This window comes from Hetaerina americana, unplaced genomic scaffold (genome assembly GCF_022747635.1).
Source record: "Hetaerina americana unplaced genomic scaffold, ioHetAmer1.1.p SCAF_1, whole genome shotgun sequence".
Taxonomy (NCBI): domain Eukaryota; kingdom Metazoa; phylum Arthropoda; class Insecta; order Odonata; family Calopterygidae; genus Hetaerina; species Hetaerina americana.
In genome coordinates this window covers 71,982,806-72,008,918 of record NW_027286069.1, presented here as the reverse complement: position 1 = coordinate 72,008,918, position 26,113 = coordinate 71,982,806, and the positions used below count along the sequence as shown (strand labels likewise).

At 34.2% G+C, this 26,113-nt stretch overlaps 1 protein-coding gene across 4 annotated transcripts in view; it reads right to left on the bottom strand.

The window, feature by feature from the left end:
• Positions 1–26,113, bottom strand: part of Tmep (Transmembrane endosomal protein) — a 151,507-nt gene that overhangs the window by 2,712 nt on the left and 122,682 nt on the right. For 2 of the 4 annotated variants that reach the window (XM_071591272.1, XM_071591273.1), the window contains exons 3-10: positions 25,659–25,824; positions 25,391–25,481; positions 24,718–24,885; positions 20,824–20,993; positions 20,025–20,263; positions 19,379–19,463; positions 16,571–16,618; positions 9,434–9,798 (exon numbers count right to left, since the gene is read on the bottom strand). In XM_071591272.1, the coding sequence (XP_071447373.1) occupies positions 9,554–9,798; positions 16,571–16,618; positions 19,379–19,463; positions 20,025–20,263; positions 20,824–20,993; positions 24,718–24,885; positions 25,391–25,481; positions 25,659–25,824 (1,212 nt within the window). In that variant the 3' untranslated portion in view covers positions 9,434–9,553. Of the gene's footprint in view, positions 1–9,433; positions 9,799–16,501; positions 17,906–19,378; positions 19,464–20,024; positions 20,264–20,823; positions 20,994–24,717; positions 24,886–25,390; positions 25,482–25,658; positions 25,825–26,113 lie in introns of those variants that run through there. The other 2 variants (XM_071591275.1, XM_071591276.1) reach the window with 2 other exon arrangements.

Sequence of the window (26,113 nt, the reverse complement as noted above, 5' to 3'; positions counted from 1 at the left end):
CAATTCTACATCAATTTAGTCTTCCCTAGAAAATGTATGATGAGCAGGAACAAACGAAAGAGCCATGACAGTGGGGTAGCAGACAAAATTAAACATCCCTCAGCTTATCTGAGAGAACTATTTAGCCACAAATATTGATGACATATTGAAAACCAGATAACATACATCAATAACAAGAGAATCATCAAAGCAGAAAACATTCAAAGAATCCTGGATAATCATAAGCTGCTCTTAAACAGAACCTCTCCTCCCCTCCCTCCAATCTCCCCTCCAATTACATGACTGTCATGGTAATTTCTGACTTTACTCTTCATTATTTTTCAACCATTTCAATGATATATTGATTACCCATTTTAGTGGTTGCTCAACCCACAAAGACTAATTACAAATATTTAGTTTTATATAGATGTAACTATAATAAACAAATATTCCTTCTGGTACCCCTGTTCAGAGGAAGAACAGTCTCTGATAGTTCAGGACTATGTACTAACTGAAGCCCAGGAGCAGATGGTATCCTAAGTTCTCTGATTGAATTGTTGCAAGAGTAAATTAAAGATCCTCTGCTTAATATGACCAACTCATCTCTTTGCTATGGTTTTGACCCAGCCCCTCTTTAAATGATCCAATTTCATCTAATTATACAAAAACAAGGGAGGCCAAATTGATTCTAAAAATTATAGGCTAATAGGAATACAATGAGTTTTTGCAGGCAAATTTGGATTATCATCCTTAAACGGACTTATATATTACTTTGGAGAAAATAATATGCTGTGTCCACATCAGCATGGATTCGTAAAAAATAGGCCAACCATTTTAGTCTCTTGCAAGGCTTTTACTTACATCATGACATCTCTTGATGCAAAAAGAAAACAATTGGCCTGTTCTTAGACCTTAGTAAAGCTTTGACTCAGTTGCTCAGAGTAGACAAAACCATCCAGCCTAGGACCCTACCCCATGGCGCCAGTGCTATATGTGCACAATAAACTGTCACAGACTTATAAAGAACTTAAAAATGCAAATGCAAATAAAAATGCTTTTAAGATGTTTTCTCCCTGAGATGTACAGCATTTCAGTATTACAGCATTTCAGAGTTAATTAGTGCGACAAATCATGATACCTAATATGCATAAATTTTTATTTATATCAATACTTTCTACCTTCATGTCTACTCTTATATTGTAAATAATGAGTAACTTGTAATTTTAATAATGCTATATTTATGTATTATTACTCTTTTGTATCATCACTTTTTCTGCTAGGATCAATATGTGATCTATGCTTATGACATGTCCTATATTGAAAGTATGCACCCAATCCTTAGATGAAAATAAATATTGTTTAATTACTGCATGGAATCACATGATCAGGTGGGAGCATTGTAAGAAAGTATCAGTGGAACCATCACTATTATTTTTCATTTGAAGGAGTATACATTTGAGATGGTTTATGTGATGGCCTCTGCAGGGCTCCAGAATGTAGCTTTATTTCAAATTAGTCATAAAGGCAAAATGAATGGTGAAGGGGTTTTTCTACAGTGAAAACATTGATGAGAAGTCATATGCTTAGTCTTAATGAATATGAGGTGATGACATTATGGGGTACTTATCTCTGGAAACAAATTTTAATATAATCTGTGCATAGGACATGTCCTATATTACTGTATACATTAAATTTTCCATATCACTAATCCTAGCAAAGAGTCTGAATAATGATTCTACTTCATTTGGAAGATTGAACAAGGTGAGACTTGAGTTCACCAAGATCAACTGAACACTTCTTGTTTTCTAAAAAGAGGCAGCAACCCTGAGAGTTTATAAAAAAAATGGCAAAAATGCTTATCCCTTTGCTCACTGAACCCAAATGTTACACCAGAGAATACTGATAAGGAAAAACTAAGACCTTGATCAACTGCAGAGTCAACATGATAGACAAGATAACCCACATGTTTTCTGTTGGAACTTTCTAAAAATGCCAAATATAAATTCTTCCATTCATGAAAGGCAAGGCCTATATTGTATAACTTGTGTTGTTTACATATTCACAGATCATTGAGAATACTGCACACAGTGGTTACAGCCTAAGAAATAGCTAAGAGAAGCCATAACCACTGAAAAAAGATCACAAATGTGATCAAGATAATTGATTCGCCAGCTCACATGATGTGAAAAAGCAAAAATGAAAAGGGGACGAATTAGTAATAGAGAAAATTCAAGTGTTATAACCTCAAAAGTGCCTGGAGAAACTGTATAATAGAAATTACTTACAACCCTTGCAAAAGCTTATGACATTATGCAGGAAATTATTTTGGGTCTGGAAGGGTACATTTTCTAAAAATCAGTTGGCATGGGAAGATGTAGGAGGGATGCCACTGTTTATGATGACCTTAAACTTGACTTCTCCACCAATTTCAAAATATGTCCTATTCTGCCTCTAGCTACACCACAGCTCATGGTGGTGGTGGACAGAGTGGTGTCCCTTCCTACCCATGTGACCCAGTGGATTGAGGGCTGGGGATCTCTGCATGATTAGTCACAAATGAACTTGCAATTATACGATATAATGTATCTATTTCATTTGAAGTGAAATTAAAATTTTTGTATTATATTCATGCTCCTGGTGATTTGCTAATTAATTTTACTTTAAATGGCATGTAACTGTATTCATATTCAGCCATACATTCTCATGAAGATATTTAATAGGAGATAAAGCTATTTCAGATATGTATGTTACAAGAAAGGGAGGGAAACAGACGACACCAGGGAAGTGCCTAGTGATTCAGATGAAGTTAAGACCCTTCTATGTGAATAAAATAATGCCGAAATTACAAAGGGTGGAAAAATCTTTGAAAAAAAAAACTGGGTTACTGACGAAATCAGACAACTATCAAGAAGTCTCATAGAAATGGCTGCAAAAACCAAATTTTATAATGAACCAGCCTTATTGAAAGAATATAAAGCTTGCAAAAAGAAATATAAAAATTTACTGACTAACCTAGCTAGCTAAACTTGACTAGCTAAGCATATCTGCAATAATAATAGAATCGTATATGCTGAAAACAAATCAAAAGAATCCTGGAGGATAATACATAATTTCAGATGACCCTCAATCCCTCATAAGCCACTTCAATTAAATGATACACAAGGAAATATTGTCGCCAATCCTACACATATATCATCACTACTTTACTATCATTTTAACAGTTTACATATCAGCTCTAATGCCTATAATAATAACATGTAACCCCAAGTAACAATAAGCTTCTCTTCTTATATCCATGTCTGGAAAAAGAGTTTGGTACTGCAGTGAATCAACCACGTACAAACTGTAGTCCTGAGGATGATGGAGTCCCAAGTTCTATGATTATATTCTGCTATCCTTTCATTAAAGAATCCCGACTTAATTTAATTATTGAATCTCTCTCCCAAGGTATAATCCTAACACCTCTCAAAACTTCGACAGATATTCCTTTTTATAAAAATAAAGGTAGCAAGAACAACCCAAATAACTATCGACTGATTGCATTACAGCCAGTGTTTGCTAAAATATTTGAGAAAATATTTCTAAACAGGCTTACATACCACTTCAGTAAAAATAATTTATTATCAAGTTATATGGGTTTATGAAAAACAGACCCACCATTTCAGCCAAATGTGAGGCTATAAACTTCATTTTGATCTCTCTTGAAAATAAGTGACCAGTCTTCTCTTAGATTTAAGCAAAACCTTTGATTAAATAGATCATATAATTCTCGCTAAAAAATTGTAGTGTTATGGAATAAAATGGGTACCAAGGCATTGGATCCAGTCATATTTAAAAGATCATGAGGATACAGTCACCATAACAGTCAGTGGTTTTGAATACATTACCAAAGGTAAATCCAAATCCAAAGGAGTACCTCAGACCTCCATTTTAGTTCCTGTACTTTTCTTACTTTATATTGATGATCTGCTCTGAGTTTTAATGGGAATAAGTGGGATTAAACCAATTCTATATGCTGATGATACAAATATATTTGTTTTTGCAGCCTCCATAAATGAATTAACTTCTAAGGGTACATCAGGATTGCAGCTAGCAATACATTGGTACAAAGAAAGTAGTCTGAAACTGAGCAATGAAAATTCTCAGACAATATATTTCTCTCTAAACCCATCCAAACTCAGTCCTCCAATAACTGTGGCTAGCCAAAATATAGAATTTATCACAGCTACAAAATTTCTTGGCATCCATTCGGACTCAAACTTACCATGGGATACCCATATAAACTGCATTTCTGGAAAATTAAGTTCAGCATTTTTCTTACTTTGAAAAAAACAGTGAGCAACGATGTGCAACTAATGCTTTTTTTTAATTACTATGGCCTAATCCACTCCAATATTACATATGGTTCCATATTTGGGCGGTCATCTCCTTTCCACCAAGTCATATTTAAATTTCAAAAGAAAGCTATTCGCATCATTGCATCTTAACCCCCAATTTCATCTGCCCATCCAATCTTTTAAGATCTTGGGATCCTACCTCTCTCATCCATAAACATCCTATTCACAGTAGCATACATGAAACAAAATCTGTCAGATCTCAATGCAAATTCTCCCTACCACAGTAACCGTACCAGAACCCAATCAAATCTGCATATCAAATTTAATCGAACAAAGCTGCAAGCCAAGGACCAAAGTCATGTATACATTTCAATCTTCTCTGTATATGAATGCTCGGAATTTCAATTTTAAAAAATGATGTGTCCTCTATTGTTGTTGTACACCAATGCTTTGGAAAATTAAATTATTATTATTATTTTAATATTTACAAATAGATAGTTTAGTTCACTTTAAGGTTAAACTTAATGGATTTCTGTCACAGAAAATTTACCATTCAGTTCAAGAATTAATAAATGTTGGGTGAGTTAACTTAATGTATAATTATGATATGATTGTGCATCAGTACAGTGTACTTTTAACATGTACATACATTTAACTTGAACAAGTCTCATCATATATGGGATTATATTTGCATCACAAATTGTATCAAGATCCTTATACAAATAAAATTATTGTTAGGGTACACCCTACCCCTTTATGATGTCACATCCTGTGAATCTAAGAACCATAAGCTTTCATGACAGCTGTACCTCAGTGGCGTATGAGGATATAATGTAGTCTGTGGCAAAATAGCAACATTTCCTAATTTTAGATTAAGACTGCAATAAAGGCTTGCTTTACATAGGCCAAATTACAGCAACCAAACTTGCTGTATACTAGAGAAATTGTATAACTATCTCAGTATATTATTTAACTCAGTCATTGGGAACAACAGTGCCCTTCAATGATTTGTGCTTCGATAAAAAACATCCAATTTCAAAAGGCTTTGTGAAAATTCATGATCACTGAATAAGTGAACTTTGTACTAATTCACAAAAATTTATATCGGTTTCAAGGCATAGGCCACCTTGCTAGGTATAAAATTGCTTACATGGCTGGGAAGCTACTCCTTTCCCACCCCAAATTCCCTTCCATAGCCTATCTCCCTTCCTAGAGTATATATATTCTCAGGCCATGTATGAAATTGCATACCTGATGATGTCACCTATGCACTGAAACTGGCAGAAGTGTAATAACGTTTTTGTGAAAAAATACCAAGTTTACGTATTCAGCGATTGTTTGAACTTATTTAGCTGACTATTACTACTACTTATTTTTTACCAAGTTTATATTTGTGTTCTGTCATTGAAATTGGCAATATAAGAAGTTAATTGTGCCATGGATACAATTCTATAAAAAAGAAAATACTGGACAGTAAGGAATGTAAGTGATTAAGGAAAGAATTTACATGGCCAGAGAAAAGAACACCATCACTATTAATGTGCCAATAGCCAATGCATCCGATAAGTTGGTTGTCAAAATTAAAAATTTTTCTGATGCCAACCATTATTTGATATCCATTCTTGCCTGGTTCAATTAGATCTGAGTCTCCTGGAACATTTTCAGTATTTTTCAAATTATTTGCTATGCTTTGACTGTGGGAACAGAAGTAAATTAATATCACAGGAAACTGGAATGGAAAATTTTCTGTGATATTATGATAGTGTTTTTTCAATGGATATTCAAAGTGAAGCCTGAAGTACAAGAGTTTTTTTTAAACAAGATGATAGACAGATGGACTTGGCAAAAGATATGGCAACACTCTACAGGTAGAGGTCTATGAAACACACACAACCTATCATTCCATTAATTCATAGAGTATGTTTTCACATGGTACAGAAATTATGCACAACAAAACTTTATATTCTTAGGAGTACATACTGTGAAGGCTTCCAACATTACTTAACTCAAAGGACAATTTTTGGCAAAATTAAGTTTTTAGCACTACAAGAAAACATGCAGTTCACTCATAAATATGAGGACTAATGCAGTTTGCACACCCATTTTAATATGTATTCTTGAATAATTTATCAGGTTGCTTCTCGTGTAGACATTTAAATAAAACAGAAATGCTTAATGCAAACACCAAGAAAGCCAAGCTGCATTGACTCTGGCCAACACAAATAGTGTAGTTTAAATTTAATTAATTGCACCCAAATGGCAAGTGTTTACTGCATCACCTCATCATGTAATTTCTGTGTAATTAAAAATTGGCAATTTGACACATTTTTGTGAAAATACATACCATCCATCTACAAACTATAATGAAACCCAGGTAGTAAATAAAAAATTTTTCTACGAGGAAAAGCCAAGTTGTTTAGTTTCAATTTCAACATGAAGATTTTCCACCAAGTGATGCCAGAAACTGCTTTGTTTCTGTTGTTTTTTCAAAAGACACAAAACCCTATTAAAGATCTTCAAATACATACATAATTGTTTCATGGAATGACCTGTAATTACCTTTTTCTTTAATTCTTTACCTCAAAATTTTCTTCAGTAATAGTCTACAGTAAGCAACCATGCCTAACGATGTTTCCAATTCGTATCCCTCTTCTTCTTTTGGGTACCCTCCAAATTTTCTTGTTTTCAGAATACTTCTTCATCTCCTATCCATTTTTTTCTTTCATCATTATTAGGTAGCACCATATTTCCAATCTTTTTCCACCTGTTCCCCTCAATCATGTTCTAATGTAGAGAACAGTAAACTATATGTATAAATAAACATCATAGTTTCTCTTCTTTATTCCTATGCTAGTACTTTTTGCCATCATTGTACATTCTTTGTCTGAAGGAGAGTGTCTTCTTCACCATTCCTATGCTGCTTTCTATATCTCTCTTACTTCTTGTATAACTTGTAATCTTCTGCTTATGTAGCAAAATTATTCCACCTGTTCCAGGGTGATTTATCATAATTTTAATTAAAGATAAACTTGCTTATTTCAACTGTTGACAAATAGCTTAGGTTTTATTCTTATTTATCTTTGAAGTTGTACATGTTCATCCCCCCTTCTAATATAGGCTAGTATCCTGGTCAGATCTTTTTTTTCTCTGCAACTTAAGTTAATCTGTCCATGGATCATAGCTGGCTTATCCTATCTCTGTGATTTTATCTATCTGTATCTTATTAATTACCCCTTCAATGTACAAATTAAATATTGATGCTAATACTGTGCAATCCTACCTTTATTTTATATTCTCTCCTCTCCTTTCACCACATCTAATCACTTCCACTTGCTCTCTACTTACTCAAGAGGATGTATAAACCTTCTGTCATTGTTCTTCATTCCAATTTCTTGTACAAAACACATCATATTCCAGTCCAGGTTGTTCAAAATTGTCTCCAGATCCATAAAGGTATTAAGTTCAGTTAATCTTTCCATTGGTACGGAAGCCTAGTGGGCAGACCATTTGGCTACTGACAAGAGGGCCCAGGCTCAAATTCTTGTTGGAATGGACACCATCAGCTTCATCCAAGCTGTAATTTTTGAGGCACAGGAAAAAAATGGTCTTCCTAATGTGATGTATGAATGACATGCATAATAATTTTGACAATGAGTATGAGGTATCAAACAAACCTTCTGGTTGATCATTGTGGCGTTCCTGCATCCTCTTTTCCGCCATTAGTCTACGGTAAAGGTTAACTTCTTTTGTTCCCCTACTCTTTTTGAATCCATACTAATCTTCATTTAAATACTCTTCCACTTTCTTTGCCATCCTTTGGGAGAATATTTTTGCAATAATATTCCATACATTTCTCCAAAGCTTTCACATTTGTATGACATTTTCATTTTTGATATAAAGACAATTATATTCTTCTTAAAGTCCACCAGTATTTCTTCTTTCACACACATATTAGATTATAATGCCAAATCAGAATATATATTTTTTTAAATTTTTTACCAGTGCTGACAGTATTCTGTCAATGCAGATATGTCATTTACTCGTAACTCATTTATCAAACATTAATTCTCACATGAACTCTTATTTCATTATCATCAACAGAATACTCTTCTACTAATGGCCTAGAATACATTTCACTTCCATTATAAAACAAAATTATGATTAGTTTTGCTTGGAATTCATTGAGTGGTGTCTCACAGTTCTGTAGAGCTGATTCAACTTATCCTTGGGTAGGATCATGAAGCACTTCTTCAGCCAACACTCCAGAAGTTTCCTTCTTCAAGTCATTTTATTTACCTCTCGTCAGGGTTGTCTTACCTCAAGCTATGAACCTATACCTTTATATTCTCTACCCTTTCACAGAGTGACCTCACATTCCAAGCTCCAATCCAAAATTGATTGAAATGCTTTATTTAAGCATTCTATTGGGTATTCCTCACCTAGAGATTAAACGAGGGACTAGTTTACCTCCAGAATATTTTACTTGGTTCATCACTTATTTTAGTAAAAAAACAGAGAAAATGAATAACTGGTGTGCCTTAGGAAAGTGATGCGTGGTCCTGATACTGATTTCTTGTAATCCTTCACATCACAAATTGGCAATTGTTCAAGTAATTTTTAACATGCCAGCCATGAGATGATTGTTAAGAGTACTGAACTTTGTCGGTTCTACCTTCACTCATACCGAGGGATGCAGTCCTCTCCTCCAAATAACTGTTGGCCTATTGTTTGGCAGCAACCATGGGCTAAGTTAGAACTTTCATAAGATTTCTCAGCATTTTTGAGTTGCCTCGCCCATGGATGGGCTTGTAATATCACTGTTTGCATCAACTTAATTTCCATGTATACTCACTTATTTTGCAGCAAGTCTCTTTATCTAGATGCTGACTCACCATAAATGACCAAGTGGACGTACTCAGTGGCTTTAAACTCAACCATCAGTTACACATTGCAGTTAAAAATTGCATTTCTATGCACACATTCAGTTAAAAAACCTATGTATCTGACAAGGATCAAATTCTTGATATCCATTGCCAATTAAGTGAAACGAAATAGATCATCTTTACTCTTAAAGAAGCAAAAAAATGTACCCGTCAATTTGTAAAAATAATGCTTACCTATAGGACATTCGATCTCCTCCTAAGGAAATAGACTATGGAGAATTCAGAATAAGATGGGAGGATGAGCAAATGGCATGGGCAATGTAGAATGAATGTGTGGGGAAGAAGAAGGCTCTTCTACTGGAACTCATCATCTGAGCTCAGGAGCATTGTCTTCTCACTGAAGTGGTTGCTGATGGTAGAAACTCTCTGGTTCGGGAGCAGTAACCTTTGATGCCTGTTTTCAGCAGCTCCTCCGACTCCACCCACTCCTGTCCCATTCCCTCCACCACCATTTCCAATCCCTCCACCACCATTTTGAGTAGGATCATCTGGATCATAGCTGGCGACCCTCATGCCCCGAATAGAGTTGGTAGCACCACCTAATGGTTTCCAAGATAAATATTCAAGACAATGAGTTTAAAGTTTTCAATATGTATTTCATGAAGCATTTATTCTCCTGGTACTTTTCTCCTCAAAGATTGAGACAGTCACTTATTTATGAGAAATTTACTAATCACCAAAATGTGAAAAACTACTTTTCACTAGACTTGGATAAATGTTTTAGGGATCAAAGATTAGTACCCTGAGGCTATGTACTGAACTCAACAGATATTCATTACACTGTCCTCCATTACCAAAATATGATTCTTTTATTTGAGAACTTTCCAGGTGGAAATGAGACATTACCAAACCATGCCTCTTTTAGTTTCTGGGGCTAGAATTAGAAAAACCACAACACATCTTAAGGACTACCATTTTGATGAAGTAAATGAATATGATAATAAATAGTCACAATGAGGTTGATTGACACTGGGATTCTTCTTTGCCAGATATTAAATTTCTCAAGGCTTTAATTTGTAAGTTCACCCTCAACCAAAATTTTTACACATATTTTACACCTTCATATGTTAATAATCTTTAATCACTTCTTAATGCGAAAGCATCACATGGGGTTATGAATTTGTAAATGATAATGCCACTCCCCAGAACAAATTATTTGATAATGACTGAAAATAATACCTATGTAAGTACATATAAAGTTAAAAATACTTGGAACATACATATGCAAGCATAGGTCAATAAAGCATCACAATTTGAATGTCATTTGTGAAAGGGTATTATAAGACATGCAGTTGTTAAACCACTCAATATTTCAAACCAACTGATGCTCTAACTGATTACAAGGTAGCACCTAGAGAAATGCTTCAAGAATCCAGCCCAATTTAAGTTAAATGTTATATCACAACTGGCAATCTCCTAACCAACTTGAGATAAATTGACAGTACAGGACTGCAAAATCTCATTTCTAGACTCCTCATAAACATTCATGCATATTTTATAAAACTGCCAAAGTCACTAAATGCCCTCTTGGGGAGCACAAATCTAAAGAAGTCCAAGTTTCCAAAATCTAAGTTCTCAAAACTCAATTCTCCCAAACAACCTAGAAAATTAGGTTTGCACGCTAACCGAAAAATAATTAAATGGCACAAATAACTAGTATAATATGAATTTTAAGCAATCATTAGACTAGCGAAATCTACATTTCATCATTTTCCAATTGAGAGTAGATGTTAATATGTCCCTAACAACCATCGTGCATCTTGTATCACATGAACCCCCCGTACTTTGTTCTATATTATTTTTTCTTCAGTTCTGCAAGCCATACAAAAAACCTATTGTCTTCCTCTCTTGATAAACTTTCTGCCTTTTATCATCACCATCAGCATCCCACTACCTATCAATGCTCTTCCGACTCCTTTTTCTGCCTTCTTTAGATTTCACTGGCAACTTCCTCTACTATCACATTAAAAACTTCATTAATCTTCCACTTGTCCCAACATACTTTCTCCATATCCAAATCTCTTAATTCTCATATCTGTACTTATATTCTTCCCTCAAAGGCCAGGGTTCATATTTATACAGAGCTAACCTTTGTATTTTAGTCTTTATTAATGTTTTCACTACATTTCACTTAGTATACCTGCCATCAATCTCCTTTTTGCAAAGGCTTCTTTTGCCAGTACATTTATTTCCCTCATGTCCACACTACCATCCACATTGTCCTCTGAAATACTAACCAAATATCTGAACTGTTCTACCTGCTCAAGTTTATTCTCTCCTACTATAAATATATGTATTGGCCATTCTACTTCTTAGATTAATCCTTTCAAGCAATCAATAAGAGCAGCAATCCCTTGACTTACGACTAATTAATACTTGAGCATCAGCAAACCTGCCTTAATCACTTTGCTATCCACTTCAATTCCCTTGTCCTGAAACCCCTAACAAATTTTCTCCATATAAGTTCAAAAGCAATGGTGATAATGGAAAATCCAACTCTTCTGCCCCTTCAGATTCTCAACCCTTGGCCTTACTTGTATCATCTGCTTCATGTACAGGTTTTGAATAAATTATCTAACCATACAGTTTACTCCTATATTCTACAGTAATTCATCGGTTTTGCCCACACTAAACAAAATTCATGAAGCACCCAATGACATGCTGGTTGCTATCTATATTTGCTTCTGGTGATGTTTTTATTACTACAATGGGATCACGTGTTTGCCTCCCTGTACTAAACCCAAATTGATCTCTGCCTCAGTAGCAATGCAAACTATTATGTAACCTGTTAGTTGTAGTTGTAGATTCTCAGTAATATCTTTGCCACATGTGAATTAAACTTATGGTTCTAGATCCATCACATATTGCCACTTTATTCTTTTTCTAAATGTGGATCAAAACTGACCTATTTAACCTTCCAGCAAAACTTCTTCCTCACAAATTCTATATACAAATCCAAGAATATCTTCCTTCTATTTTCCCCCAAACGCTTAAAAAATTCTGTGTAGATATTAATTGCTCCTGCTGCCTTATTCACCTTCACTTTCCTAACGTCTTTTCTATCTTACCATCTAATTTCACTTGAGCCAAACTATTCTTTTTTTGTATAAAGTGGAACAGCTCCAAGGACAAACTTTCAATAGAGAAATTTACAACACTTGTACAGTTACTTGAACTAAAATCTGATAATTTTCACCAATCTGTGAGTTTTGCTACAATATTACTGGATTGATGAGATTTTTCTCTACTTGTGCAAAATACCTGTATTGTTTGCATTTATACAGCATGTATGCATTCCTTGCTATATCAAAATAAGCAAGCAAATCTGCAAATGTCAAGAGTTCAAAATATAACATGCAATGGATTGTCAATCATTGTTAACCAGGAATGTCATGATCATAAATAATTATTATATAAATTGCTATACATCTTCTAAAAACTATCCTTTCCAAAACACCTACCTCATAATATGTATATATTCCAGATAATAATGGTCAATTAAGTTACCGGGATTTTACAATTAAATATATATTTAAACATGGAGTCTCAGAAGAACTTATTAAACATAGAATACTGGCCTAAGAATGTGATTGGCTAACTATATCAAGTGTTGCCTTTATTTTTGTATGTCAGTGAGTAAGCAGGTATGTGCGTGCTTATTTTTTGTCGGTGATCTCAAAGCTATATGCATATCAATATTTCCTAAATTTGCTGAGATGTTCACATAAAATTTCCTTTTTCTCAATAGACCAGTCCCTTTACAAGTAGTCCAGTGCCTCTTTTCAACCTCTTATTATCATCATTTACATGTAAATTCTTGCCTGTACTATACAGCTCATGTTAAAATAATTATATTTAATAAGGTTCAAGCAATACTCGAAAAAATACAGATAAAACAGCAGCCTAACAGATAAGCATAGAAAAATTAATAACATGCACTAATAATTAATTAATTTTCCAAGTTTCAGCAATGACACAAAGAAGTGCAATAGCATTGGTACAAATTTCAACCAAACTTTAACATCTATAACACCTTCCTTCTTCATAAGTGCACTACCCCCATTTCCCATAGGAACATAAAGTCATATACAAGGCATGATTACAGTTATCAGCTTTGATACTAGGCTGTCAAGCACAAGTATGTGGAATACATATCAGCAAATCAATGCTTATCATGCATTATACAAAATCACAACCATAAATTTCATCAAACCAACAAATATTATGTCCTTAGAATCTATGTTAATAAATAAATACATCCCTGAAACCACTCATGAGATTCATGCTACACATCAACAATTAATTTTCCAACAATCTTCAATTCGTAAGCAGTTGATCTGGGGTACCCAAAGAATCAAACTATTTCACTGGACAAACACCCAGCACAAACACTTTCGATAATAGCGGCTCTTTGATTGTTCTCTGCACTTTCTGAACATCTTGGCCAGTTTGAGGTTATGCATGTTTACCAGATGCCTATAACTTTCAAGAATGTCCATCGCGACCACCAGTGGAACTACCATATGGCGGGATATTCAAATCGAAGTTTGTCCGGATTTAAATGCCGCACCCGGTATTGTAGAAGTATTAGGTCTGGAGGAGGTGACCAACCGCTGAGGCGATTTGCAATAATTATATTCTTCATCTATGCTTGGTCTTCTTCAAGTCCTACTCCCGAGCATCAACATCTTATGCTTTATGAAATCTTCCTTTTCCAATGCATCTTTACTTAATTACTACACTAGACTCATTATTTCCTTCTAAAATACTGGACAAAAATGCAAACCTTTTCATCTGCACTAATTTAAGCCAACCCTCTATACTGGGATCGGGATGTTGTGGTGGCTAATATACTAGCTTCTCACCAAAAGGGCCCGGGTTCGAATTCTGGAGATGGCAAGTATTTTTCAGTGGTATCCCGATCCCTACTTGAGCTGCATTGTGGAGGGCACTTTGAGTGAGTATGGCGTCCATCGGATGGAATGTAAAGCTGTGGACCCATTAGCGCCTTTCTTTAAGAGTAGGCTAATGTCAATGCTAGGTTTCTCTCCACCCTTCTTCCTTTCCCATCCATCCCTAATGGCGCAAATGACCTCAGCTGTCAGTGGCCTCCCCTAAATCTACTACTAAAAATTTCAGGATAGCATTCATATTTCTAGACAACTCAATTGCTTCCATTTTCTTATTATTTACCTTCATATATTTCACATTGATCAAGTAATTCACTCAACAATTAACACAACCCTTTGAATGATCAGAAATTTAAAACAATTCATATTTCAACTAAGATTCAACTCCAATTTATCTCCCGTCTCTTAGCACTACTTCCCTGACATGCAAGTTAAATTAGCAATTTTATAAACAAAAAATCCTGTTGTAAAACCAATGACCAAGTTTTCCATCCATAATTACCTTGAAAAATCTATAAAAATAAGATCAAAAAACTCTTACCTATTCTACGGACTCCTATGAAATTTTCTGGAGATATATTGTGACGGAATGCTTCTCTTCATATCTCGTCTTTTTCAATTTATCTCATGACTACTCTTGGACCTAAACTTTCCTCATTGAATTTGTCAAATATGAGCATGCACTGGCCTAGTTCCAGTGCATGCACATAAATGTTGACTCTAATTCAGATCCTTTAAAAAATTCCAATCTCTATAAATGACAGCTCCCCTGTCCAAAGACCATGTTTTCTATGTGTATCACTTGAGACCATAGATACCTTGGAGGTGGGATTTGGCAATTGACTATCTATGATTCCAATAGCTACTAACTCTTCCAAAAATGAAAAATCAATTTTTTACACCACCAACTATGTAGAGAAAATAAGCCAGAATAATACAGGTAGGTTATTCTGAAAGGGTTAAGAAAGAGAGAATTCTATGATTTTGTATGCCAAGAATGAGCAACATATTTGCAAATTCCAAAATTGTGATTAAAAGGTAACAGTGACTGCTTCCACTATATTCATTTTTGAACACATATCTGACACTCAAATTCTGGGAAATAGTTATTATCCAAGACAAGAGGAAAATAGTTGCAAAGAGGAAAAACACAGATTTTACGTACCTACCCTGACTCGTGGGCCAACGTATCTTGTCTCAATGGAGACTGATACTTCAAGAAATTAAAGTTTCATCTCTTGCTTACCATATATGAGGACCACATTGAGATAACAACATAACACCCTCATTTACCAAAGCAATTTAAGAACAAAAAGTCTGAATAAGTAAGCATGAACCCACAGCAAAAATATCTTTATTTTACAATGAAAAACTGCAAAATACAACAACCAAACTTATCTCTTGTTTGACAAATAGACAGTATAATGGCAAATGAGTGATTATTGTATGTATTATTAAACAAAAAAAACTGAAAAATGTTCTCTACACCACAAGACTGCGGGATATTACAGTGTCTTTTTTTAGGAAGAACAATCACTTTAAATTTAAGGCTTATATAATGAATCAGATTTCTTAAAAAAGATGATCCATTTTATTTTCTACAATTCTCATCAATCATAACTGTAATAAATATACAGCATGGATTAATTCATACTTACTTAACTGCCCTGTACAAGAAAATAAATTTGTACTACACAGTAAATGAAAAACTTCATAGAAAATCATATCTTGAACCACAAAATCTAATTACCTATGCTTATATTTATGCTCTTAGATTGTATACTAAAAACATGTAAACTTGAAAATATAAAACAATCACATTAAAATTATATCACAATAACTGCTTCATGCTTTAACATACACTGTCATGATATCAGTAATAAGGCACGATTAATGAATAACCTAATGTTTATTCCATTCCAAATAATTTTTGTGCCTACAATAATAAGTTCACAACCTATTTCCCCTCAATCAATTTTAAAAAGGATAAAGGAATGTTTACGACAAATTAGTTTTCACTACAACTACTTGAATTCACTGGAATGTTACCGTATGCACCATCTAAATTTATACACTTGTGAGAACATTGTGATTCCATAGTCAATAACTACTAGGGAACATTGAAGTAATACTTGTAGTTTACTCAATTACATATTTAAGGTCAGGCCAAGAGGACATTAACAAAAAAGTTAAATATAAGGTCTAACTGAGGTACAACAAAGATACACATTTTTGCATGAAATATGGGCATCTCTAAAAGCTTTGAGGAGTATATTTAAACATGTATCGACAGGAATGTTACCCAAATTATATAACTACTCTCTCAACAACACTGCTATTAATGTTTTAAAAAATTCAAAATCGTACACAACTTCACTACGAAGAATTAACTTCATCTGACCTGTTTCATATGTGAAATGCTGGGACCATCCAATATCTGTGAACTCCACTGCAAGTACAAGACAATTAGTTTTTTACTATGGCAGCTAATCACAATGATAAGTACCCCTGCCTTTTACTCCACGAGGAAATACTACCATATCTTTAACAAAATATTAAATTTGACATTGAATATTTTATCTGGAGTACTGGCAATCATTGTTTGCCCACAGCCTCCTAATTAACATAAAAAGAGCCACCTACTTTCATTGCCTAGGTTATGATGGTAAAAATTATAAAAGTAAATTTGGTGACATGAATTGCAAATCCAATATTCGATATTGACTCCATTAATAATGGCCAATTTATTCCCCAGAAAAATGGATGCTGATAAATTTAATTTGTGACTTTATATATTCTTTTCTAATACATTTTAATGACTCTAAGATTGAATGTAAAGAATCTAAGAAAATTATCAATAAATTAGAGAATGTTTATGATAACTCATCCTAAATAAATTATTCTGTTTGCTTCCAGTTTGTGTCACACTGATATATCCAATGTAGATTAGCAATTCTAAAAAAATGGCCCAATGAATTACAGTATTACCACACTCACTCAAAAACTATGCACCTATAAATGTATCATGTGAGAAAATGAATCTATGTACAAGGAATTATCTACAGAAAACATGCTGAATCCCATAATTGGGAATTACACAAGTCCCTTTTACTAATGCCATAAAAATATTAGTTACCATTGTAACAAAGTCCAATGCATCAAAATTAAATGCACTTTAGAAGTGAATAAAAGAGCTTTGTATTTTACAACTGTATTACAAGATATAATTAGTTTGCTATAAATAAACATAAAATATATACTTTAACTCCAACACAAAGTTTACCAATTGTGAACAAATAGTCAACACAAAAATATACCATAAATGAAACAAAAAGCAATAAAAGATATTCAAGAGGTGGGAGAGATTAAAATACATGCATTCTTCCAGTCTTTCATTGGCACCTAATTCACACATCTTGATTATAAGGCATTCAATTAATATTGTCACAGCAGCAGGTTTTGGGAAGGCATTCTTATATGATTTGCCTAGGTTCAAAATATTACTTTTTTTTAGGGAAGCTGATATAAAAAACAATGGCAATGTGGTTTTAATGCAGAGGAATGATTCAGATGATATCATGCAGAACAGGCCTAAATGCAGCATAGGTTGCAAGGCAGGGAAGCTTTCAGGGGTCATGACCAGTCAGCATGCCAACTGGCCTTCGCTGGAAAATTCCATTTACTGCATAGACACACAGTGCTCACAGCTTCTCATACGGCTGATTGGTGTTCAGCTCTGAAACATGCATCAGGCATAACAATATGCAAATTTATGAATGTAGAAAAAAACATCACTAATATATTTTCCTCCGGTGTGATCCACAATTGATAGTTTTGTTATTTAAAAAATGAAAATGTAATTTGGGCAAAAAATCCACCCATAATGACATGGGGTCATAGAGTCATACTTTATACTCATTAATTTAAAAAGATTTTAATATAAGATGCATAAAAATATTTCTAACAACACTGCATGACCCATTCGCAAAATAAAATAGGACTTATTCAAAGCTTCCAAAAGAAAATTAAATAATTAATATGACTTCAAGAAATTGACAATAAAGTCTGAAATGATACCATAAAATCCACCTAAAATCGCTTGACATATAAAGAAAATTAAAGATAAACACAAAAATTTCAAATCCAGGTTCAGGTTCCAATAAGCTTGGGAATATCATGATATTAATTTAACTGGCTTTTATTTGACATCAACAAAAACTTAAAAGCCACCATATACCATAGCCTTGCTTCAAAGCTAGGATTAAAATGACAAAAAAGGAGCAGGGAAAAAGTGCCCAAATGTAACCTTCAAAAGGCTACCTTAGAAAAAAGAACAGAGATGCTAGGAAAAACAAGAAACTTGTCCAGTAAACAGAAGCTATTTTTGCATGAGTAAAAAAGAATAATATTTTTGTATGTTTTCATAGTTTTCAGTGTATGATAAATGCACCTGTTTTAATGCCTTTGGCATTTTCTGCTATTCTTACCCATATTATACACTCTAAAAATATTATGAAAAACTATAACACAAATCTCATTTATTCATTAATCAGCATGTTACTGTAATGCATTATTACCTGGCTACCCTAAACACTTACAGCGATTCTTGAAACTAGTAGTACTAGAATACTGCTTTGAGAATACAAGAAAACTGTATAAGCTCAGTGAATTAATTTTTCCAAGTCTATCAGGTGTTGGGAAGTATTAATTTTCAGCCATCACATGACACAACATGAAGCCATGGCAGTGCCCTGGCTGGAGATGGGAATACGCTAACTTAAAATGCAAGTAAAATGGCATCAAAAATGGGAGGCACTAGTCACTTTGACAAAGTATTTTTTTACAGAAAAATAAATTTTATAGTAAGAATGTAGGTGGTTGAAACATGTTCTCATATCTATCTTTTAGAAATAATAACCCTTAAAACATGGGAAAGCATATTTTATCATTGCCCTTATTATTAAATTGTTGTTTATATTTTTGGAAAAAAGTTCCCTTTATGGATAAATTAAAGTAACCATTTACATAATGACCGAAGTTGCTGTAACATTTAATCTGATCAAGTTCATTAACTTCAGGCAAATTTTCCTAAAAGAGTGCACAGTTTTTGTAAGTGCAGTTTAATGTAGTCCGGGGAACAAATGGGTTGCCTCTTAGAGTGTGTTGATTCTGAATAATTAACACCAAAAGAATGATGTTGATCTTTTACCTGAACTGTACTGAGTGTATTGTTGATATTGAGGATGGAAATTATGGATGGCATCTGTCATGATGTCCTTCGGGTTCATTGTCTCCTGAAAAGTAAATGAAATGATTTGGTAAATGAGTAATACCTAGGTCATGGTACCAATAAGGTAGCTAAACTTAGAGGGCTATCATTATCATGAATTTATCATCAATCATTATTTTCAATCTGGCATTACAGAGAATACGTTCTGGGCCATTAATGAATATTACTCATTTCTGTTCAATTATACAAATCTAAGAAAAAATGGCAAAGATATTATTAACATTATCCTTTCCCCATTTTTTTCCAATCCACAGAATATCCTGATTTTCTGTCTATAGCCACACTGATAAAACTTGAATAGAAAAATGGAGCCATAAAAATACCACAACAGAAAACACTAGGAAAATCAGACAATATCATCTGCCCATTTGCCATCCATAAAATAATGCTCTTTGACATCATACTCAAGATTCATTTTCTATTTCACTTTTGAATATAAGTGTATGAATGTCTGTGCTTTCAACTCGACTGCTGCATTATTGCTTTAAATTAAGCCACATTCGTGAATCAGTAGAGCAGTGGTATTAAATAAAAGGCAAAGGATCATTTTTTAAAGTTACTTCACCTTAAGGCTGCTGGAGATGCTTTGCATTGTGACTGATCTTCCCCTGGAGTCTGTCAACCTGCAACCTTGGGCATAGTAAACATGATGTGGAAAGGCATATCTCAAAGCAACTGCCGCCACAAACATTTCTAAGCAAATAAGGAAGTTTTGGTATCCAGCGGATACTGTTCCAGCACTGGCACCACCACCAGGCATAGGTGCTATCACTTCTGCCTTCTCTAGGGCAGCCAGCAGGACACCTGCAGAGAAAATAAAAAAAAGGAGCATTACAAAAGTTCTGCAAGGGTAATATAGGAGTGTTGCCGGCAGCTGTGGCTGTGGTTGACAAATCACTATCTATGCAAGGAATGGCATGTTTTTCTACCAATCAGGGTCCATCCCTTAACTGCCAGAGCCAGTTGAAATCTTAGAGATATTACAGTTGTTGGTCTGTCATTAGAGGAATCGATATTGTATTTACACTATAGGGTTACGAGCTGCGCCCATTTCATTACCCAATGCGAATTTTGAATGAATTTAAAATTACACTCTTTACCTGAAGGGGTTTTTAAATAACAATCACAACAAATGGTAGTTTCTGAGAACTAATTAGAAATAACAATCATAAATTCTACAAATACATGAATATTCAAAAACATTTTAACCATGAGATTCCTAAAAAATAAATTCAGTATTACAGGAAAATAATTCCTCATGTAATTTATATGTTACTAACAACTACTTTAACCCAATAGAATTACTACCAAATAATAAAAAAACAACAGTCAATGAATATCATGGCTAGCATTAATCTACTTACCTTGCCAAAAAGACAGAAAGATGATAGACTTGACAGTACAAAACTTGAGAATAGGCTCAAATGGGGTGAGGAGTTCTCGTGTCGCAAAATAGAAGAGGAAGAGTCCATATAGAGCTAATGACACTGAAACATTATATACCAGTGTGACATACAAGTAGCCTCCATCTGGACTGTAATTGAAAGAAAAATTATCATTGAGGCAAGAGATAACATAGATGAAGGTTCAAAAATAGTTCAACTAAGTATGCATCCTTCTGAGAAAGCTCTCATTGCCTAACTTTTTTATTAAATTTGTACAATATTGTTTTTAACTCAGGCGTGATGTGGTGCAAGTCGAACATAATAAATAACTAGTCGAAGCACTTTTCCACTAGATAATTTTTTTTTACAACCGGGTTTCGATGTATTACTGACCTGATGATGATGTAATACATCGAAACCCCAGTCGTAAAATTAAAAAAAAAATTATCAAGTGGAAAAATGCTTCGACTAGTTATTCATCCTAGCATTTACATAGTAGTTCATTTGGCGGTGCTTTTAAGTAAACCCTGGTCAAAGTTGACTGTATTTGTAGTGCTTTTACTTAGTGTACATATTATTCTGTATTTGAAAAATATGTAATCATTATTATTATTAAAACTCACATGTGCAAATAGACAATTTCAGGAGCCACAAGTCCCAAGTATTACAATCAAACTTGCCTTGGAAAAATAACATGACATCTCAAATCCAATTAATATCACCTAAGATAATAAATAAATCAGTCAGAAAAAAATACACTCAAAGGAAACTTACAAACACCGATCTCTATAAAAAAAAAAAGAAATTCACCAAAATGGCATAACATAGGCCTCCTTCCAAGCATGTGGCAGGGCATTCTTGTTTAAGGTAACATTGAATAAATGATTTATATAATTTGAAACTACACCACCACCCAATTTAAACAAGGCAATTGAAATATCATCTGGCCCTTTTGATTTATTTGCCCTAATTTTCCTAATTTTTTCATAAATTTCTGCGCTTATCATTTTAATACTTTCAGTATTTAATATTTTTTTGCCTCCTTGCCAACTCTGAGATGTATCTACAGAATCCATTTCGTTTATCATCCCCTTTAATACACTTGCATATCAATTGTTAAATGCCTTTTCCTTATCATCTACGATTAGTGTTCTATCCTCTTTTTTTAAAGCTGTTCTGTTTTCCCTGTTGTCTTTCCTCCTCCGCAGGTACTTAAAAAATTTATTTCCATTATCTTTCGAGATTATGTTCTGTAAGAAAGTTTCTTTGGCTATTTTCTTTTCTCTATTTAATTCATGAGCTAATATTTCGTAATTTATGAGCCATTCCAAGGTCTCAACCCATTTTTTTGTGAATCACTCTTAGTTTTTTCTTCAAGGATCTGATGTTGCAGCTGTTGTAGGACTCGGAGTCGGTATTTTCTTTAAGAATTTTTTTCAGGACAAATTCATTTAATCCCTCCTCCATTATCTGCTTGAATGTCTCCCAGATTTCTTCTTCATTCTGCCCACCACTTACCCATTTCCAACGTACTTATTAGGTTTTTATCTATGCCTATGAATATCCCTCCTCCACAGCCATCCCTATCCCTTCTGTAAATGGCCAAATTTTGAGGAAAAATCTTGTTTGACATAATGTGATCACTTAGCCATGACTCCGGGCCTATCACAATATCTGGATTACATGCATCAACTAACGTCTCAAAATGACATGCTTTATTTAGAATACTTCAGCAGTTAACCTGCAAAACTATCAAGCCCTTACCTTCCTTCCCTTCTGTCTTGAGAGGTCCACCTCTTGGGCCCATTACAGGTTGGGGCGACATTTTTAAACAGATTAGACATAACCAGGGATCCCTTCCAGTTTAAATGCACTCCATCAGTGCCCACGTACCTGTCACTCACCCAACAATCCAGGTTCACAAATATCAGACCTTGTTGCACGCAAACCCACTCTATTCCTTCATTTATGCCGTCAATTCTCTCAAATTTATGTCCCTTCTACGAAGAATTCCACTAATGACAATTTGAGCACTTTTGAACTTATTTTTGGCTAAGGTTGCCAATTCCCAAACAAAACCTATTAGATGGTCATCTGACTTAGCACTTTTTACGTCGTTGGTCCCTACATGAATTATGAAAACACTTTCATCACCTTCCCTATTCATATTAATTATTTTACAGTCCAATTGTTCCACTCTTATCCCCAGAAAACACTGAATGCCTTCATTGATACTTTCGCAACAATCTCTGACAAAATATATTATTACCAATTATTTTCACTTTGGGTAACCCTGGATCACCACGAGTCATCCCCTCCCATGACACTCTGTCCCTCCTCATTGGAATATCTTCTCTCTTTGGTATCATATTTATTCAGCCTACCCTTACTTCAATCTCCTTGCTTTGTTAGCTGCTCTTTCTGTAGGATGCTTTCCCGTATTCCTCCTGCACGTTCGGCATCTGCATCACATGAGCTTGTTTTCTTTCTGGTCGGTCTTACATCTTCCTGTTTCCTCTAATCACACTTTTGGATGAAGTGGAAATCAACTCCGACTGGTTGTTTTACCCACCGCCTTATCTCTGCCAATAATGCTTTCAGTTCCTCATTTTCAGCAGAAAGGCTGAAAATCGTCTTTCGAGCGATGTTTAAATCTGCTAGCAGCTTTTCAATGACCTCCTCTTCTTCTTCTAAACTACTTCGATTCTTCTGACTTTTGCACTCACTGCACTGCTATTTGTCACTCATACAATCCTCCAGTTTACTCTTAGAGCAATTCAGATGGTACCAACAGCAACATCCACTACACTGGACTCCATTTCTCAATTTTCTCCGGCAAATAATACACTTCACATCAACCGCCATGCCCTTTCCCATTTCACCCACGGGAGTGTGCCTTCTAGCGGTCACTAATACGCTGCTTAAAAGCACATCCATATCCCTTGAAGGTCCATCAGAGAATGAATTGTAATGGAATTGATGCAGCTTTTGTTTGAATTTTTGCTTCATGTGCATGCACCAATAACCCTCTTTGAAATTATCACTCAATTAAATGCTTCCCCTGCTTATCAAATAGTATGTACATAAGGCATAATGCCTACATTATATTACACATTTAGTAGAGTGATTTTTGAGTTTTTTGATGAAGATACACTAGACTCTCAAACTTATACATTAGAGCCCTCCTTAAGAGATCTGTTAATTTCTTAAATAATATAGGTACCTGAGATTATATGACATAACATATTATGTACATGCTATTTGATGAGCAGAGGAACCATTTAATTGAGCGATGATTTCAAAGAGGGTTATTGGTGCATGCACATGAAGCCAAAATTTAAACAAAAGCTGCATCAATTCAATTAAATTTTTTTAAAATACAGAATTATATGCACACTAAGTAAAACCAGTACAAATTCAACTCTGATTAGGGTAAACTTAAAAGTACCACCAGATCAACCAACTACTATCTAAGCATGTCTCATTATTTCAATTATGTTCAACTATGATCGGGAATGCTGGTGATCATACTTAGAATATTACTTTTTATTTGTATTGACCTAAAACACCCAAAAAGATTACTCATTTCACATAATATTAAACAACTTAAATGCAATATTTGAACAAATGCATGTAGTAAGGAGTTCCACAGGATTCCCTTGCAGCAGACTGTTTTGGCAAAAAATGCAACTAACCTCTAGAAAGTAATATTGTTAGAATACCTGTCATGATAAAAATATATATGTGTATGTTTGCATGTAGGTGTACATACATGAACGTGTACATCATAAATAATAATATAAAAAAACATATTATACATTTAATATGCATAAATTAGAAATAAATATATTCATTCTATATAACCGCACTCACCTCCAATCACCATCCCTGTATTTCCCAAACGATTGAAGAATGATGACCACAAATGCCATTATGGGCTTCACAATGCAGAACTGCAGAGTTGCTTGCTTGAAGAATCGGAGAAAACCAATTGTATACGTTTTCCCAGATAGACAGCATGTTCCATACATGCAACTTGATCTGAATAAAGAAAATTATGTTTAATGAAGAGTTAGGAAAAAAAACTGCGGCTAAACTTTCACAAATTAAAATTTTCCTCGTATATCTCCTTAAAAGTTAATTAGCTTCTCATTATAAGAGGAATAATCATAAGTTATTGGTTCATGGGTAATTATTTGGATGAGTAGAGTAGAGTTTGGATGAGTGAGTGGAGTTTGTTCACTTAGTTACTTATACATCATTTTCCGACTGAATAAGCTGACCTTTCTCCTAATAAGAACCTATTCAAAGCTATAACAATTTTTTTCTTAAGAGTCCTGCATCAACCCCAATCAACAATAAAATTTCCTCTTGATTGTGGCTACGTAAAATATGCATAAAAGTGAATTACAAGTACATGCATACATAATAACAATGGGGCTAATACTGGCAAGCAGAAAAAGCAATGATAATGTTAACTCCAAAATACGGTTTACTATTCCAAGATCAAAACAAGTGAGAGATGGAACAAGAGAAGAGAACTCACCTAATTGGTTTTCCTCGTATTTCACTCATTATGTTGCCTTCCCCACCCAAATATTCATAACATAAGCTTAAGAAGCTATAGATCACAAAGGCTGTAAAAATGAAAAATAAAATAAAAAAATGTGTCAATTATGTCATTTTTAATTTTATACCAATGATAATTAAGTCTCCTTCTACACTAACAATCATCATATTTACATTGTTATGCTCAGTCTCATTCAGACTGTAAATATATAGATTAGCAAGATAATGAGAAATTAATGGCTTACCTTCATAGCAATCTCTAACAGTGAAGAAATATACATAATAAGACTCTGAATTGAAGAAAAGGAGTGACACCCAAGAATAGAAGCCGTAGATGGGAACAATGAATAAGATTCTGACGATCCACCTTTGCTCTGCGGGATTTGTATGCCACCTTAAATGCAAGTATATCTGAAAAGAGAAGGAAATACATTAATAGTAGGTATACCTGTACATTTTATGAAATAACTATGGAAAAGCAAAAAAAAACTAAGATGTCTCTACACTTTATCGCTAGTGAGACTTAAGATTAGGGAAAACTCATCAGATGCTTCCATAAAGAAACTCCATTATACATATCAATCATATCAATAAAAGCTCATTTTACTTGAGCATACTAGCATTTCCGATCATAGATTGTGTAACATTTACAGGGATAATGTCTAATTGCTTATAATCCCCAGGCACTTGACAAACATTC